Here is a 15,297-nt window from a genome sequence, read left to right on the forward strand (position 1 = left end):
GGAGAGAGAGGGGAGGATAGGAGAGGAAGGGAAGGGAAGGGAGGAGAAAGGGAGGAGAGAAGAGGAATATAGGATGAAAGGAGAAGATAGAAAAGGGAAAATAAGGATGCAAACTCAGATCTATGCTGTTGTTCCCACCACCTCAGAGACCAAACATGAGTAACCGTTAGAAGAGGGATTCCGCTGTAAACTGCAGCCAATTGTTGCTCTGGGATGAAGTCGAGACACATTTCCCAAATGCTCCCAAACACTCTGTCTTTTAGAAAGGACGCTCTCGAATGTTTCCCAAAGCCCGAATTACAGCCGATTAAAAAAGAAGGGAGAAGCGTGAGCAGAAAGCAAACAGAGTACACAGCAGATAACTAGTACATCGAGGAGATTTGAGCCTCGAGGACATGAAAGCATGAGTCTGGAATGCGTTGAGTTGAGTTGCATAACAGGATTGATCAGCTGAGGAGAACACAAACACAACACTTTCACCATGAACGCAACTCAGCAGGATGCTGAATGCTAAAAAAATTACATGAATAACCAATGGGGCGAAAGTAAAAACCATGTGTGTGTGTGTGCTTGTGTGTCTGTGTTCGCGTGCATATGTGTGTATGTCTGTGAGTGTGTGTATGATGGATCACCCCTCTCCTCTGTAGAGGGGTAGTAAAGGTAAGATAGCTTCCTTGTGAAGCCTGCAGTAAATTGGTCCCAGCAGCAGTAAGATGCCACTCTACAGATCTCTCTGCTGCCATAAAAGCAGCTCATTAAAACATTACAGGAGATTCTCTTTAACAGTGCTTCTAGGGGAGACGGTAGAGCTTATTTCTGTCCCATCTGTCTAATGGAAATTAACGTTTTTATTCAAAGTGAAAATAATGTTATATACTGTTTACAGTAAATATTAACGTTCATATATAATACATATATTAATTACAGGCTATTCATTATAAATGCCCTCTATGTGGCTGTTGTGAGAATCAAATGTATAACTATGGTGTTGGGCCGGCACCATGCTACAACTGGGATGTGAAAGTATAGCCAGTATTTAAGCTGATGATGATGATAAACACAACAACAGAGTCGTTCCTCTGGTTGCATCACTATGCCATCAAAATGAGCAGGGAACAACAGGAAGGAATGTCTTCCAGAGAGATAAGAGAAGGGTGTGTGTGTGTGGGTGTGTGTGTGTGTGTGTGTGTGTGTGTGTGTGTGTGTGTGTAAATGTACCTGCTGCCTGTCTACTATGACGAGAGTAGAGGTCTAACCCTGGTGAGTACATTTTCAAGTCAAAGACATCATATTAAATTCAAAGACCCTTTGCTATATAACACACACACACTCCAGAGCATCCAGCGCCCTATCCTGACCCCAATAAAAAGGTCCATCACATCAGTAAGTGCCTCGGGGGAAGGATTTCAGCGGTGCGCTCTTCCTGAGGCCTAACTCATACAGGGTTTTGACTAGACGGGATACAGCATATGTCAGAAATGACCAGAATTTATGTTTTATAGCAGGTTAGGAGAACTTATGCAATGGGTTAGGAGAATTAGGTTACGGTTAGAAAAGAGGTTAGGGTTAGCTAAAATGCTGTCTTCCTGTCTCTGTGGGTAAGCACACAACTCCTGATTACACAGCACTTCAGGACACATACAGTGCCCTCAGAAAGAATTCCCACCCCTTGACTTTTTCCACATTTTGTTGTGTTACAGACCAAATTTAAAATGAATTAAATTGAGATTGTGTGTCACTGGCCTACACACAATACTCCATAACGTCAAAGCAGAATGATGTTTTTTGACATTTTTACTAATTAATAAAAAATATCAAGTTGAATTGTTTCTAAGTAATCAACTCTTTTGTTACAGAAGCCTAAATAAGATCAGGTGTAAAAATGTGCTTAACAAGTCACATAATAAATTGCATGGACTCACAATAACAGTGTTTAACATGATGTTTTAATGACTGCCTCATCTCTGCCCCACACATACAATTATCTGTAAGGTCCCTCAGTTGAGCAGTGAATTTCAAACAGATTCAACCACAAAGACAAGGGAGGTTTTCCAAGGCCTCACAAAGAAGGGCACCTATTGGTAGAGGGGTCGAAATAAAAAAATAAGCATTCATTGAATTTCCCTTTGAGCATGGTGAAGTTGTTAATTACACTGTGGATGCTGTATCAATACATCCAGTCACTACAAAGATACAGGTGTCCTCCCTAACTCAGGGATTTCACCATGAGGCCAACAGTTATAGAGTTTAATGGCTGTGATAAGAGAAAACTGAGAATAGATCAACATTGTAGTTACTTTACAATACTAACCTAATTGACAGAGTGAAAAGAAGGAAGCCTGTACAGAATACAAATATTACAAAACATACATCCTGTTAGCAACAAGTGACTACAGTAAAACTGCAAAAAATGTGGCAGAGAAATTAACTTTATGTCCTGAATACAAAGTGTTATGTTTGAGGCAAATCCAACACAACACATCACTGAGTACCAGCCTTCAAATTGTCATGTTGTGGATATGCTTGTCATCGGCAATGACTAGGGAGTTTTTGGGGATAAAAAGAAACGGAATAGAGCTGAGCACAATCAGTATTTAATTGAAAAAAAAATGGCCAAACATTTCTAAAAACATGTTTTCACTTTGTCATTATCGGGTATTGTGTGTAGATGGGTGAGATTTAAAACATTTTGTTTAGCCAATTTGAATTCAGGCTGTACCAACAAAATATGGGAAAAAAATCAACGGGTGTGAACTCTTCCCACAGTTGTGTCAAGTTGGCTGGATGTCCTTTGGGGGATGAACCATTCTTAATACACACAGGAAACTGTTTTACCTGGAAAACCAACAGCATTGCAGTTCTTGACACAAACCATACCCTGTTCAAAGACACTTAAATCTTTTGTCTTGCCCATTCACCCTCTGAATGGCACACATAAACAATCCATGTCTCAATGGTCAGTCTATGTCATGGAAAGAGCAGGTGTTCTTAATGTTTTGTACACTCAGTGTATGTCAACTAGGGCTAGGCTAAAATACTGGGGGAAAGTGTGTGTACACTATATATTTGTGTGCGTCTGTCTGTTCATTTATGTGAGTGCGCATTTGTGTGTGTGTGAGTGAGTGAGACAGAGAGTGAGAGTACTGGTCATGCACCGTGGTATGGGGTCAAGCGCACGGTGTTGCCAGTACGCGCTCATAGCCCGGTGCACTATAGGCCAGCCCCCTGCAAGTGCCATGCGAGAGTGGGCATCCAGCCAGGGAGTATTGTGCCGGACCAGCGTGTTTGGTACGCTGTTTCGGCCCAGGGTATACTCCGGGGCGCTGTGTCTCCGGGGCGCTGGGAGGGTGCATTGCGTCCTATGCCGAACCGGGCGAAGGTGGATATTGAGCCTAAGGGAGATGTGCGAGTGGTATGCACCAGATCTCCAGTGCTCACCCACAGCCCGGTTCAATCTGTGCCTGCACTCTGGAGGGTCTGGGCTAAAGTGGTCATCCAGCCTGGAGGAGTGGTGCCAAGGCTGCACACCAGAGCTCCAGTGCTCCCCCACAGCCCGGGCCACCCGGTGCCTCCTCCACGCACAAGGCCTCCTGTAGGTATCCTCCCTCCAGAGTCGCCCTTCACTCCGGCGCTGCCAGAGTCTCCCTTCACTCCGGCGCTGCCAGAGTCTCCCTTCACTCCGGCGCTGCCAGAGTCGCCCTTCACTCCGGCGCTGCCAGAGTCGCCCTTCACTCCGGCGCTGCCAGAGTCGCCCTTCACTCCGGCGCTGCCAGAGTCGCCCTTCACTCCGGCGCTGCCAGAGTCGCCCTTCACTCCGGCGCTGCCAGAGTCTCCCTTCACTCCGGCGCTGCCAGAGTCTCCCTTCACTCCGGCGCTGCCAGAGTCTCCCTTCACTCCGGCGCTGCCAGAGTCTCCCTTCACTCCGGCGCTGCCAGAGTCTCCCTTCACTCCGGCGCTGCCAGAGTCTCCCTTCACTCCGGCGCTGCCAGAGTCGCCCTTCACTCCGGCGCTGCCAGAGTCGCCCTTCACTCCGGCGCTGCCAGAGTCTCCCTTCACTCCGGCGCTGCCAGAGTCTCCCTTCACTCCGGCGCTGCCAGAGTCTCCCTTCACTCCGGCGCTGCCAGAGTCGCCCTTCACTCCGGCGCTGCCAGAGTCGCCCTTCACTCCGGCGCTGCCAGAGTCTCCCTTCACTCCGGCGCTGCCAGAGTCTCCCTTCACTCCGGCGCTGCCAGAGTCTCCCTTCACTCCGGCGCTGCCAGAGTCTCCCTTCACTCCGGCGCTGCCAGAGTCTCCCTTCACTCCGGCGCTGCCAGAGTCTCCCTTCACTCCGGCGCTGCCAGAGTCTCCCTTCACTCCGGCGCTGCCAGAGTCTCCCTTCACTCCGGCGCTGCCAGAGTCGCCCTTCACTCCGGCGCTGCCAGAGTCGCCCTTCACTCCGGCGCTGCCAGAGTCTCCCTTCACTCCGGCGCTGCCAGAGTCTCCCTTCACTCCGGCGCTGCCAGAGTCGCCCTTCACTCCGGCGCTGCCAGAGTCGCCCTTCACTCCGGCGCTGCCAGAGTCGCCCTTCACTCCGGCGCTGCCAGAGTCTCCCTTCACTCCGGCGCTGCCAGAGTCTCCCTTCACTCCGGCGCTGCCAGAGTCGCCCTTCACTCCGGCGCTGCCAGAGTCTCCCGCCTGTCCGGCGCTGCCGGAGTCTCCCGTCTATTCGGGCACAGCTGCAAGGGTCCCCAGTCCGAGGTCGGAGGCGAGGGTCGCCGCTCCAAAGGTGTGGGCCAAGACTATGGTGGAGTGGGGTTCATGTCCCGCGCCAGAGCCGCCACCGAGGACAGATGCCCACCCAGACCCTCTCCTATGGGTTTAGGTTTGGTCAGGGCGTGATTTGGGGTGGGCATTCTATGTTGTGTATTCTATGTTGTGTATTTCTGTGTTTGGCTATGGTTCCCAATCAGAGGAGGCTGCATACTTAGGCAGCGCAGCCTGTTTTCCCACTATGGTTTGTGGGTAGTTGTTTTCTGTGTTTGTGTTTTACCATTACAATATGGACACTTACCACGCTGCTCATTGGTCCGATCTTTCCTACTCCTCCGCAGAAGAGGAGGAAAACCGTTACACACACACATACATATGTATACATATGTATTTCTCTCTATACCATTTGTATTTCATATACCTTTGACTATTGGATGTTCTTATAGGCACTTTAGTATTGCCAGTGTAAAAGTATAGCTTCCGTCCCTCTCCTCGCTCCTACCTGGGCTCGAACCAGGAACACAACGACAACAGCCACACTTGAAGCAGCGTTACCCATGCAGAGCAAGGGGAACAACTACTCCAGGTCTCAGAGCGAGTGACGTTTGAAACGCCCCTGGTCACTAGCTAGCCATTTCACATCACATCGTTACACCAGCCTAATCTCGGGAGTTGATAGGCCTGAAGTCATAAACAGCAGAGCTGCTGGCAAAACGCACGAAAGTGCTGTTTGAATGAATGCTTACGAGCCTGCTGGTGCCTACCGTCGCTCAGTTAGACTGCTCTATCAAATCATAGACTTAATTAAATACCCCTAAATAGCTTTAAATATGTAAATACCACGGGGGTCATCTTACTTAATTATATTGATTAATAAACAACAAAGATCTCTCTCCCTCAGTCGCCTACTGTATGCACATCAACAACAATGAATACGATAAAATGTAGTGAGGGATAAACCCTCTCAAACTTTCTCAGCGTGTTGTAGTTGGCAGTCAAAATTGCACTGATACGATGGGGAGATGTAGCCTACTCGCCCTGGCTGCTGCAGCCTTCCTGCTTCTGTCCAAGGCATAACCTATATTAGAGACAACTGAATGGGATGTACCAGCTTACTTGTCTGCCCATTTAATCGATGCCCAATACAACGAAGAGATATGAGCTAACTGTGGATAACGGTCGTTGAACTTCATAGCTAGCCAGCAAAGTTGAGTATCATTTATTTCTAGCTAACCAAATGACACATGCAATTTGTAGCTAAAAAGTTTTTTGGGAAAAAAGTGGGTGCCGTTCACCCACTCGTCCAAGCTTGTACATCTCATCCCAGCAACTAGCTAGCTACTAACAACGTTATGACTTGTGATCATTGGCTTTGCTAGTTTGATTGTGTTGAGTCCCGCTGTACTGATGCATTGACTGCATCAACCTATTCTCCCAACACTTCCCGACTACACGTAATAACATTTTGAGTCAAATATAACCGATTTTTAAAATCTCTTATCAAAGTTGGTTTTGTAGCATAAACTCAGAATGTGATATTTGGGAGAGATATTATGATTGTCTGTCTGCAAAGTAGTTAAAACACTGTCTGTTCCACTTTAAGATGCAACCAATACTACAGTCCTGCTGAAGACAACGGTAGAGAAATGGTAATAGGCTCTTTGTTCAGCTTAAACATGGTGGGTGAGAGAGAAATGGAGGAGGAGAGGCTGAGAGAGGTTGAGAGAGAGGGATTGGGAGAGGGTCCATTAGTAGTCTATTTGAGTGGGAGCACTTGTCTCTCTCTGCAGTGATCAATTCCCCTGACACAACTCCTCAGACACTGGAGCCACTTAAAGTGGCGACCCGTCATTCAGGGCAGGTGGGGAAGAGACCATGTATTATTCTGTTGGTTTGTTTGTTCCACCAAGATGTACATGCTAAAATAGCCCCTGGTCACTTATACCATATATCTATCTCTCTCTGTATCCTCTGTTCCCTCTCTACCGTTCCCTCCATCCTCTATCTCTCTCTCTATCCTCCGTTCCCTCTACCGTTCCCTCCATCCTCTCTCTCTCTCTCTATCCTCCATTTCCTCTACGGTTCCCTCCATCCTCTCTCTCTCTCTATCCTCCATTCCCTCTCTACCGTTCCCTCCATCCTCTCTCTCTCTCTCTATCCTCCATTCCCTCTCTACCGTTCCCTCCATCCCCTCTCTCTCTGTATCCTTCATTCCCTCTCTACCGTTCCCTCTCTACCGTTCCCTCCATCCTCTCTCTCTCTCTGTATCCTCCATTCCCTCTCTACCGTTCCCTCCATCCTCTCTCTCTCTCTGTATCCTCCATCCTCTCTCGCTCTCTGTATCCTCCGTTCCCTCTCTACCGTTCCCTCCATCCTCTCTCTCTCTCTGTATCCTTCATTCCCTCTCTACCGTTCCCTCCATCCTCACTCTCTCTGTATCCTCCATTCCCTCTCTACCGTTCCCTCCATCCTCTCTCTTTCTCTGTATCCTCCATCCTCTCTCTCGCTCTCTGTATCCTCCGTTCCCTCTCTACCGCTCCCTCCATCCTCTCTCGCTCTCTGTATCCTCCGTTCCCTCTCTACCGTTCCCTTCATCCTCTATCTCTATCCTCCGTTCCCTCTCTACCGTTCCCTCCATCCTCTCTCTCTCTCTATCCTCCATTCCATCTACCGTTCCCTCCATCCTCTCTCTCTATCCTCCATTCCCTCTCTACCGTTCCCTCCATCCTCTCTCTCTCTCTCTCTCTCTCTCTATCCTCCATTCCCTCTACCGTTCCCTCCATCCTCTCTCTCTATCCTCCATTCCCTCTCTACCGTTCCCTCCATCCTCTCGCTCTCTCTGTATCCTCCATTCCCTCTCTACTGTATCTCTCCATCCTCTCTCTCTCTCTCTCTATCCTCTGTTCCCTCTCTCGTCACTTCCCTCTCTACCCTCCATTCTCTTTTTACTCTATTTATATCCTCATTTCCCTACCTCTACCCCTCTCTGTCTCTAACCACAATTTACTCTCTACCTCCCTACCCTCACTTTTCTCTTTATACCCCTCTCTCTCTCCCTCTTCTCCTCCATCTCTCTCTATTCCACACACACCCACACACAATCTGGTTCTAAGCTGAGAAACCAAATTATTTCTAGCATGATTCCTGCTCACCTTACAGATCCAATAAATATGTGTATAAATCTGCTCACAGCATAGTAAGACCTATACTGTATATAATGTAACGCGTGAGAACAACACGTGGTAGCTCCCAACAGTGGGTGGTGCACAATTAACTAGGCAATTACTGTAAATTCCAACACACAGACAAGTCTCGCTCTCTCTCTCTATTGCCAAAGTGAAATAGATAAACAATACAAAATTAACAGTAAACATTACTCACAAATGTTCCAAATGAATAAAGACATTTAAAATGTCATAAATCCACATACAGTGTTGTAACAATGTACAAATGGTTAAAGTACAAAAGGGAAAATAAAGAAACATAAATATGGGTTGTATTTACAATGGTGTTTGTTCTTCACTGGTTGCCCTTTTCTTGTGGCAACAGGTCACACATCTTGCTGCTGTGATGTCACACTGTGGTATTTCACCCAGTAGATATGGGAGTTTTTCAAAATTGGATTTGAATTCTTTGTGGATCTGTGTAATCTGAGGGAAATATGTCTCTCTAATATGGTCATACATTTGGCAGGAGGTTAGGAAGTGCAGCTCAGTTTCCACCTCATTTTGTGGGCAGTGAGCACATAGCCTGTCTTCTCTTGAGAGCCAGGTCTGCCTTCGTTGGCTTTTCTCAATAACAAGCCTATGCTCACTGAGTCTGTACATAGTCAAAGATTTCCTTAATTTTGGGTCAGTCACAGTGGTCAGGTATTCTGCCACTATGTACTCTCTGTTTAGGGCCAAATAACATTCTAGTTTGCTCTGTTTTTTTGTTAATTATTTCCAATGTGTCAAGTAATTATATTTTTGTTTTCTCATGATTTGGTTGGGTCTAATTGTGTTTCTGTCCTGGGGCTCTGTGGGGTCTGTTTGTGTTTGTGTACAAAGCCCCAGGACCAGCTTGTTCAATTCTCTCCCTCCCTCCCTCCCTCCAATCTGTCTTGTTCTTCTCCTGGCTTCAGTCCCTCCCTCCCTCCCTCCTTCGTTCTTCTCCTGGCTTCAGTCCCTCCCTCCCTCCCTCCCTCCCTCCCTCGTTCTTCTCCTGGCTTCAGTCCATCCCTCTATCTATTTCACAATTAAGCCTTTCAAAGACCTGCAAATACCAACTCTATTAATATTTTACCCACAACACTGTAGCAAAGTGGCTATTGAATTCCCATACTGAACACACACACACGCCTGTGAGGAGTTGTCTTTGGCCTGGGAGAGAGCTATAAAAAATTGATTATGTGTCATAGTGTCATTTCTCTCAAGGTCGCCACTCGCACTGGAGTCTGTCTGTGTCTGTCTGTGTCTGTCTGTGTCTGTCTGTGTCTGTCTGTGTCTGTCTGTGTCTGTCTGTGTCTGTCTGTGTCTGTCTGTGTCTGTCTGTCTGTGTAACACTTTGCTGGGTGATTGATGTGACTGTGGAAGCCCCACAATCCTTCACTGTCAGCTGGGAAGAGTTTGAGAAACGAGGGGAGGAGAAAGAGAGTGAAGGAGAAGATGGAGGGATTGGAAACCAGCCTAATCAATGGACAATATCTGAGAGGGAGAGAGGGACGGGAGGAATATAATTAATCATATACTATATTAGGATAAATTTATTTGTTTTATCTACAAAATATGTATGAAGATAATCGAGCATGTATCAAGACATTTTACCTTGAAAATCGGCAAAACTATATGCCAATGGTGTAGCATGATTTATACGACATTTTATAAGACAGAAAAACTGATCTCTCCATTCCTTCACATCGGTCTCTTCAGAGAATCCAGGTAGAGATGCTAGCAGTCAGAGGATCACAAACCAGCACAACACCTAATCTTTCCTTCGGGTTTAAAAAAAAGTCAAGATAAAAACATGTGTCACCTATCAAGATAAGAACACGTGCAATTTCCTTCACTGATATAAAATATCTCCCCCCGCAATCTGGAATGATTGGAATCATCTCTGCTGGGCTGATTTGATTAAGGTGAGCTGGAATGTACCAAAACAACAGGAGGAGGGAGGATCTGAAACAGCAGCCTGTCAGTCATGGCTAAGACCCCTGGGAGACTTGAGCAAATCCAACGGCACATACAGAGACACAGAGACATGTGCACACACACACACACTCTAAACGCATATCCATGTGGCTCATGACATTTGCTTTCCAGAACTGATTTCCCAGGGCATTTCTCTGATGTCTCCATTCTGTATCTGTCTCCTGTATCTGTCTCCTGTATCTGTCTCCTGTAAGCTCCCGAGTGGAGCAGAGGTCTCCAAGGCATTGCATCTCAGTGCTAGAGGCGTCACTACAGACCCTGGTTCGATTCCAGGCTGTATCACAACTGGCCGTGATTGGGAGTCCCATAGGGCGGTGCACAATTGGCCCGGGTTAGGGTTTGGCCGGGGTAGGCCGTCATTGTAAATAATAATTTGTTCTTAACTGACTTGCCTAGTTAAATAAAGGTTAAAAAATGTATAAATAAAAGATGTGCCTCCTGTATCGGCCTCCTGTGTCCGTCATGTACACCAGGAACTTAACGACATACACTGCAGGAACCAGATCTCACACAACACCTCTCCACTATCTGGGGATGTAGCTCTGTTATGTTAATGCTGTTCTCCTGTCGTATCTCGCTGTATGGTCTAATTTCCTGCCCACTGTCGCAGATCACAGGCGGCAGGGAAATGTATGTGTGACATGAAAAGGCCACAGCAGTAGGACTCTCCACAGGGACAGCAGGTGACATTTTTACACTGAAAATGTCACCGTTTCCATTCATCAGCATGTATACTGTACCATAGTGTGTGTGTGTGTGTGTGTGGTGTGTGTTTGTGTGTAGTTCTACCTTGCCCAGTCCGGGGGTGTCTTTGATCTTGCTGGCAGCCCGTAGCAGGCAGGGGGGGGCAGGGGGAGGGGTGGTCTGCAGGGTCCCACTGAAGTTGGTGGGGAACAGAGGGGGGTCACACACCACTGGGGGGGGCGCTGGGCACTGCTTCTTCTTCTTAGAAGACAGGTTCAACTTCTGGGCAGCTCTACAGGAGTGAGAGGGGAGAGATTTAAAACCAACATTTACCAACCATACAAACACAGCGACAGTGTTCATTGACTGTTGACTAAAAGAGAGCGGGAGAGAAAGAGAGAGTGTGAATGAGACAGACAGAGAGTCAGAGATGGAGAAAGAGGAACAGGGAAATGTTTTCCCCCCGGACTGTAACAGAGCACAGAGTGTAAGCCATTGTGAGAAATGTGTGTTTAAAACAACTGTAGAGAGTGGATAAGTGGACGTGGTCGACTGGGAAACCAACACTAAACATAGTTGTTCCATGCCATCATGCCGCACCACTGCGGTAGCTCCATGTGCAATGTACTAATTGCTCATTCATGTTGCTAATTGGAGATGTATTACACACCCAGAAGTAACACACACACACACACACACACACACACACACACACACACACACACAGTTTACCACAGCAGTAACACACACACGCCCAGTTTACCACAGCAGTAACACACACACGCCCAGTTTACCACAGCAGTAACACACACACACACACACACACACACACACACACACACACAGTTTACCACAGCAGTAACACACACACAGACACACACACCTAGTTTACCACAGCAGTAACACACACACACACACACACCTAGTTTACCACAGCAGTAACACACACACAGGCAGTGACATCTGTAACTGGGAGGGGAGCACTGGCTCCTTTCATCTGCTTCAGTCCTCACAGTCTTGTCTTCCTCCTCTTGTCTCTCATCTCCCATCCCTCTCACTCTCCTCTTTCATTCCCTCTCCCATCCCTCTCGCTCTCCTCTCTCTTTCATTCCCTCTCCCATCCCTCTCGCTCTCCTCTCTCTTTCATTCCCTCTCCCATCCCTCTCGCTCTCCTCTCTCTTTCATTCCCTCTCCTATCCCTGTTCTCTCCTGGATTGTCAAAAAATACCTAGCAATGCTAACATTAGCTACATAAAATCCGGTGCTCTCTACTGAATCTTAGCTAGCTACGACAACAAAAGGGTTTCCTACTAATTGTGTTCCTCTTTTAGGAATGTCGTTTTTCCAAGCTACTATAATGAACTCTACTCTTCATCAGCAACCATTGACAATGCATTGAGTGGAACACTCAGTCTGGCATCAGTCCTCAAGTCAAGAGGTCCTTATTGTGACGCAACTGGCAACTCACGAATAGTGGCTCGCTATGGCCTCTATGGGACCAGTGCTGATCTAGGATCAGTTCTGCCTATTAGATTATAGTATGGTTACATGGACAGGGGGGTGGGCTGATCCTCGATCAGCACTTGTACTTTGAGATGCTTTATAAAATATGGGCTCGGCACGGACGTCACTGCTGTCACCACAGACACACAGGAAGGGGAAAGGATTCACTTTCACAGTGGTTACCGATGCAAATACAGACATGGTTACTGACAGTAACAGATGCATTACCGATGGTTACCGATGCAAATACAGACATGGTTACTGACAGTAACAGATGCATTACCGATGGTTACCGATACAAATACAGACATGGTTACTGACAGTAACAGATGCATTACCGATGGTTACCGATGCAATTACAGACATGGTTACTGACAGTAACAGATGCGTTACTGATGGTTACCGATGCAAATACAGACATGGTTACTGACAGTAACAGATGCGTTACCGATGGTTACCGATGCAAATACAGACATGGTTACTGACAGTAACAGATGCATTACCGATGGTTACCGATGCAAATACAGACATGGTTACTGACAGTAACAGATGCGTTACCGATGGTTACCGATGCAAATACAAACATGGTTACTGACAGTAACAGATGCATTACCGATGGTTACCGATGCAAATACAGACATGGTTACTGACAGTAACAGATGCGTTACCGATGGTTACCGATGCAAATACAGACATGGTTACTGACAGTAACAGATGCGTTACCGATGGTTACCGATGCAAATACAGACATGGTTACTGACAGTAACAGATGTGTTACCGATGGTTACCGATGCAAATACAGACATGGTTACTGACAGTAACAGATGCGTTACCGATGGTTACCGATGCAAATACAGACATGGTTACTGACAGTAACAGATGCGTTACCGATGGTTACCGATGCAAATACAGACATGGTTACTGACAGTAACAGATGTGTTACCGATGGTTACCGATGCAAATACAGACATGGTTACTGACAGTAACAGATGTGTTACCGATGGTTACCGATGCAAATACAAACATGGTTACTGACAGTAACAGATGCATTACCGATGGTTACAGATGCAAATACAGACATGGTTACTGACAGTAACAGATGTGTTACCGATGGTTACCGATGCAAATACAGACATGGTTACTGACAGTAACAGATGTGTTACCGATGGTTACCGATGCAAATACAGACATGGCTACTGACAGTAACAGATGTGTTACCGATGGTTACCGATGCAAATACAGACATGGTTACTGACAGTAACAGATGCATTACCGATGGTTACCGATGCAAATACAGACATGGTTACTGACAGTAACAGATGCATTACCGATGGTTACCGATGCAAATACAGACATGGTTACTGACAGTAACAGATGCGTTACCGATGGTTACCGATGCAAATACAGACATGGTTACTGACAGTAACAGATGCATTACCGATGGTTACCGATGCAAATACAGACATGGTTACTGACAGTAACAGATGCGTTACCGATGGTTACCGATGCAAATACAGACATGGCTACTGACAGTAACAGATGTGTTACCGATGGTTACCGATGCAAATACAGACATGGTTACTGACAGTAACAGATGCATTACCGATGGTTACCGATGCAAATACAGACATGGTTACTGACAGTAACAGATGCGTTACCGATGGTTACAGATGCGATTATCAACACGGTTGATTCCATTGGTAACAGTTGCCGGTTACCAATGGTTACAGAGATAAAGTCATTGTCATGGCAGCCTGACTCACCCACTCAATCTATCAATACCCACAAGGTGCTCTTTTCAACTCTGTCTTCTTTATGAAGGCCTCCCTCTTTCTCCCTCCCTCATGCCCTCTCTCTTCTTTGTCAAACGTCTCCCTCTCGCCCTCTACCTTTTCATCTCCCACTGACTGAGTTTCTTTCTTCCTTTGTAGTGTGTGTTTTTACAGTATACAGTAGGTATGTGTGTGTGTGTGAGTGTGAGCCATGCGTGTGTGTGTGAGCGTTTATTTATCTGCAAGGGAGGTGTGCATGTGTGTGTGTTTATGTCAGTGTGCTTCGTGTGTGTGTGTATGTATGTGTGTTTGTGTGTATATGTGTACGCGCGTGCGTGTCTTTGAGCGCAGGTTAAAGGATGAGGTCATCAAACCCCACCACGAGAGGCGCTTGCTGGAATGTTTAGTCTGTTGTCACAGTTTCAGGAAGGTTGCCGTGGTAATTAAAACAAAACTTTTTCTGAGCAATAAAGTGTGTGTTTGTCTGAGGAATTGTGTTCCAGGGAAGTTGTGTGAAGTGCAAAGTGAGATAATTATGATGTCACTCATTGAGTGAAACCTCTCCTTCTCTCACTCCCTCCTCCTCCTCCCCCTCTTTCTTTCTCTCTCTATCCCTCCCTTACTCTCACTGACTAAACCTCTTTAATGATCTGGCAGTGTCTGACAATCTGAAAAGTTTCCTGAAAGCACCCACACATTTCTCTCACACATTTCTCTGTGAGAGCTGAAGCTAATTTTACCCCTGCTGTCCTATATAAACACAACAAGGTAATGTTAGCTACCACTAACCCACACAGCTTAACCACTGCCGAGGGTTGCAAAGGGAAGGTATATTACTGGAAACATTCCAAGTTTACCAGTAAAATACCAGAATTGTGGTATCTTTCAAGAACTTTATGTAATCTATCACAAGACATCTCTGTGTCTCTGTGGATGGTTTGTCCTCTGACAAATCAACTGTACATTTCGGAGTTCCTCAAGGTTCCGTTTTAGGGCCACTATTGTTTTCACTATATATTTTACCTCTTGGTGATGTCATTCGGAAACATAATGTTAACTTTCACTGCTATGCAGATGACAGCTGTACATTTGGATGAAACATGGTGAAGCCCCAAAATTGCCCTCGCTGGAAGCCTGTGTTTCAGACATAAGGAAGTGGATAGCTGCAAATGTTCTACTTTTAAACTCGGGCAATACAGGGGTGCTTGTTCTAGGTCCCAAGAAACAAAGAGATCTTATGTTGAATCTGACAATTAATCTTGATGGTTGTACAGTCATCTCAAATAAAAGGACCTCAGTGTTACTCTGGACCCTGATCTCTCTTTTGACGAACATATCAAGACTGTTTCAAGGACAGCTTTTTTCCATCTATGTAACATTGCAAAAATCAGAAACTTTCT

The 15,297-nt window shown here is 46.3% G+C and overlaps 1 protein-coding gene across 2 annotated transcripts in view; it reads right to left on the minus strand.

Annotated features, from left to right (window-relative positions):
• Positions 1-15,297, minus strand: part of kif26ba (kinesin family member 26Ba) — a 212,402-nt gene that overhangs the window by 76,372 nt on the left and 120,733 nt on the right. For both annotated transcript variants that reach the window (XM_036955054.2, XM_036955053.2), the window contains exon 5: positions 10,728-10,914. In XM_036955054.2, coding sequence (XP_036810949.2) covers positions 10,728-10,914 — 187 coding nt within the window. The remainder of the gene's footprint in view (positions 1-10,727; positions 10,915-15,297) is intronic.

Source organism: Oncorhynchus mykiss, chromosome 19 (assembly GCF_057628025.1).
Source record: "Oncorhynchus mykiss isolate SJ-2025 chromosome 19, ASM5762802v1, whole genome shotgun sequence".
Classification (NCBI taxonomy): domain Eukaryota; kingdom Metazoa; phylum Chordata; class Actinopteri; order Salmoniformes; family Salmonidae; genus Oncorhynchus; species Oncorhynchus mykiss.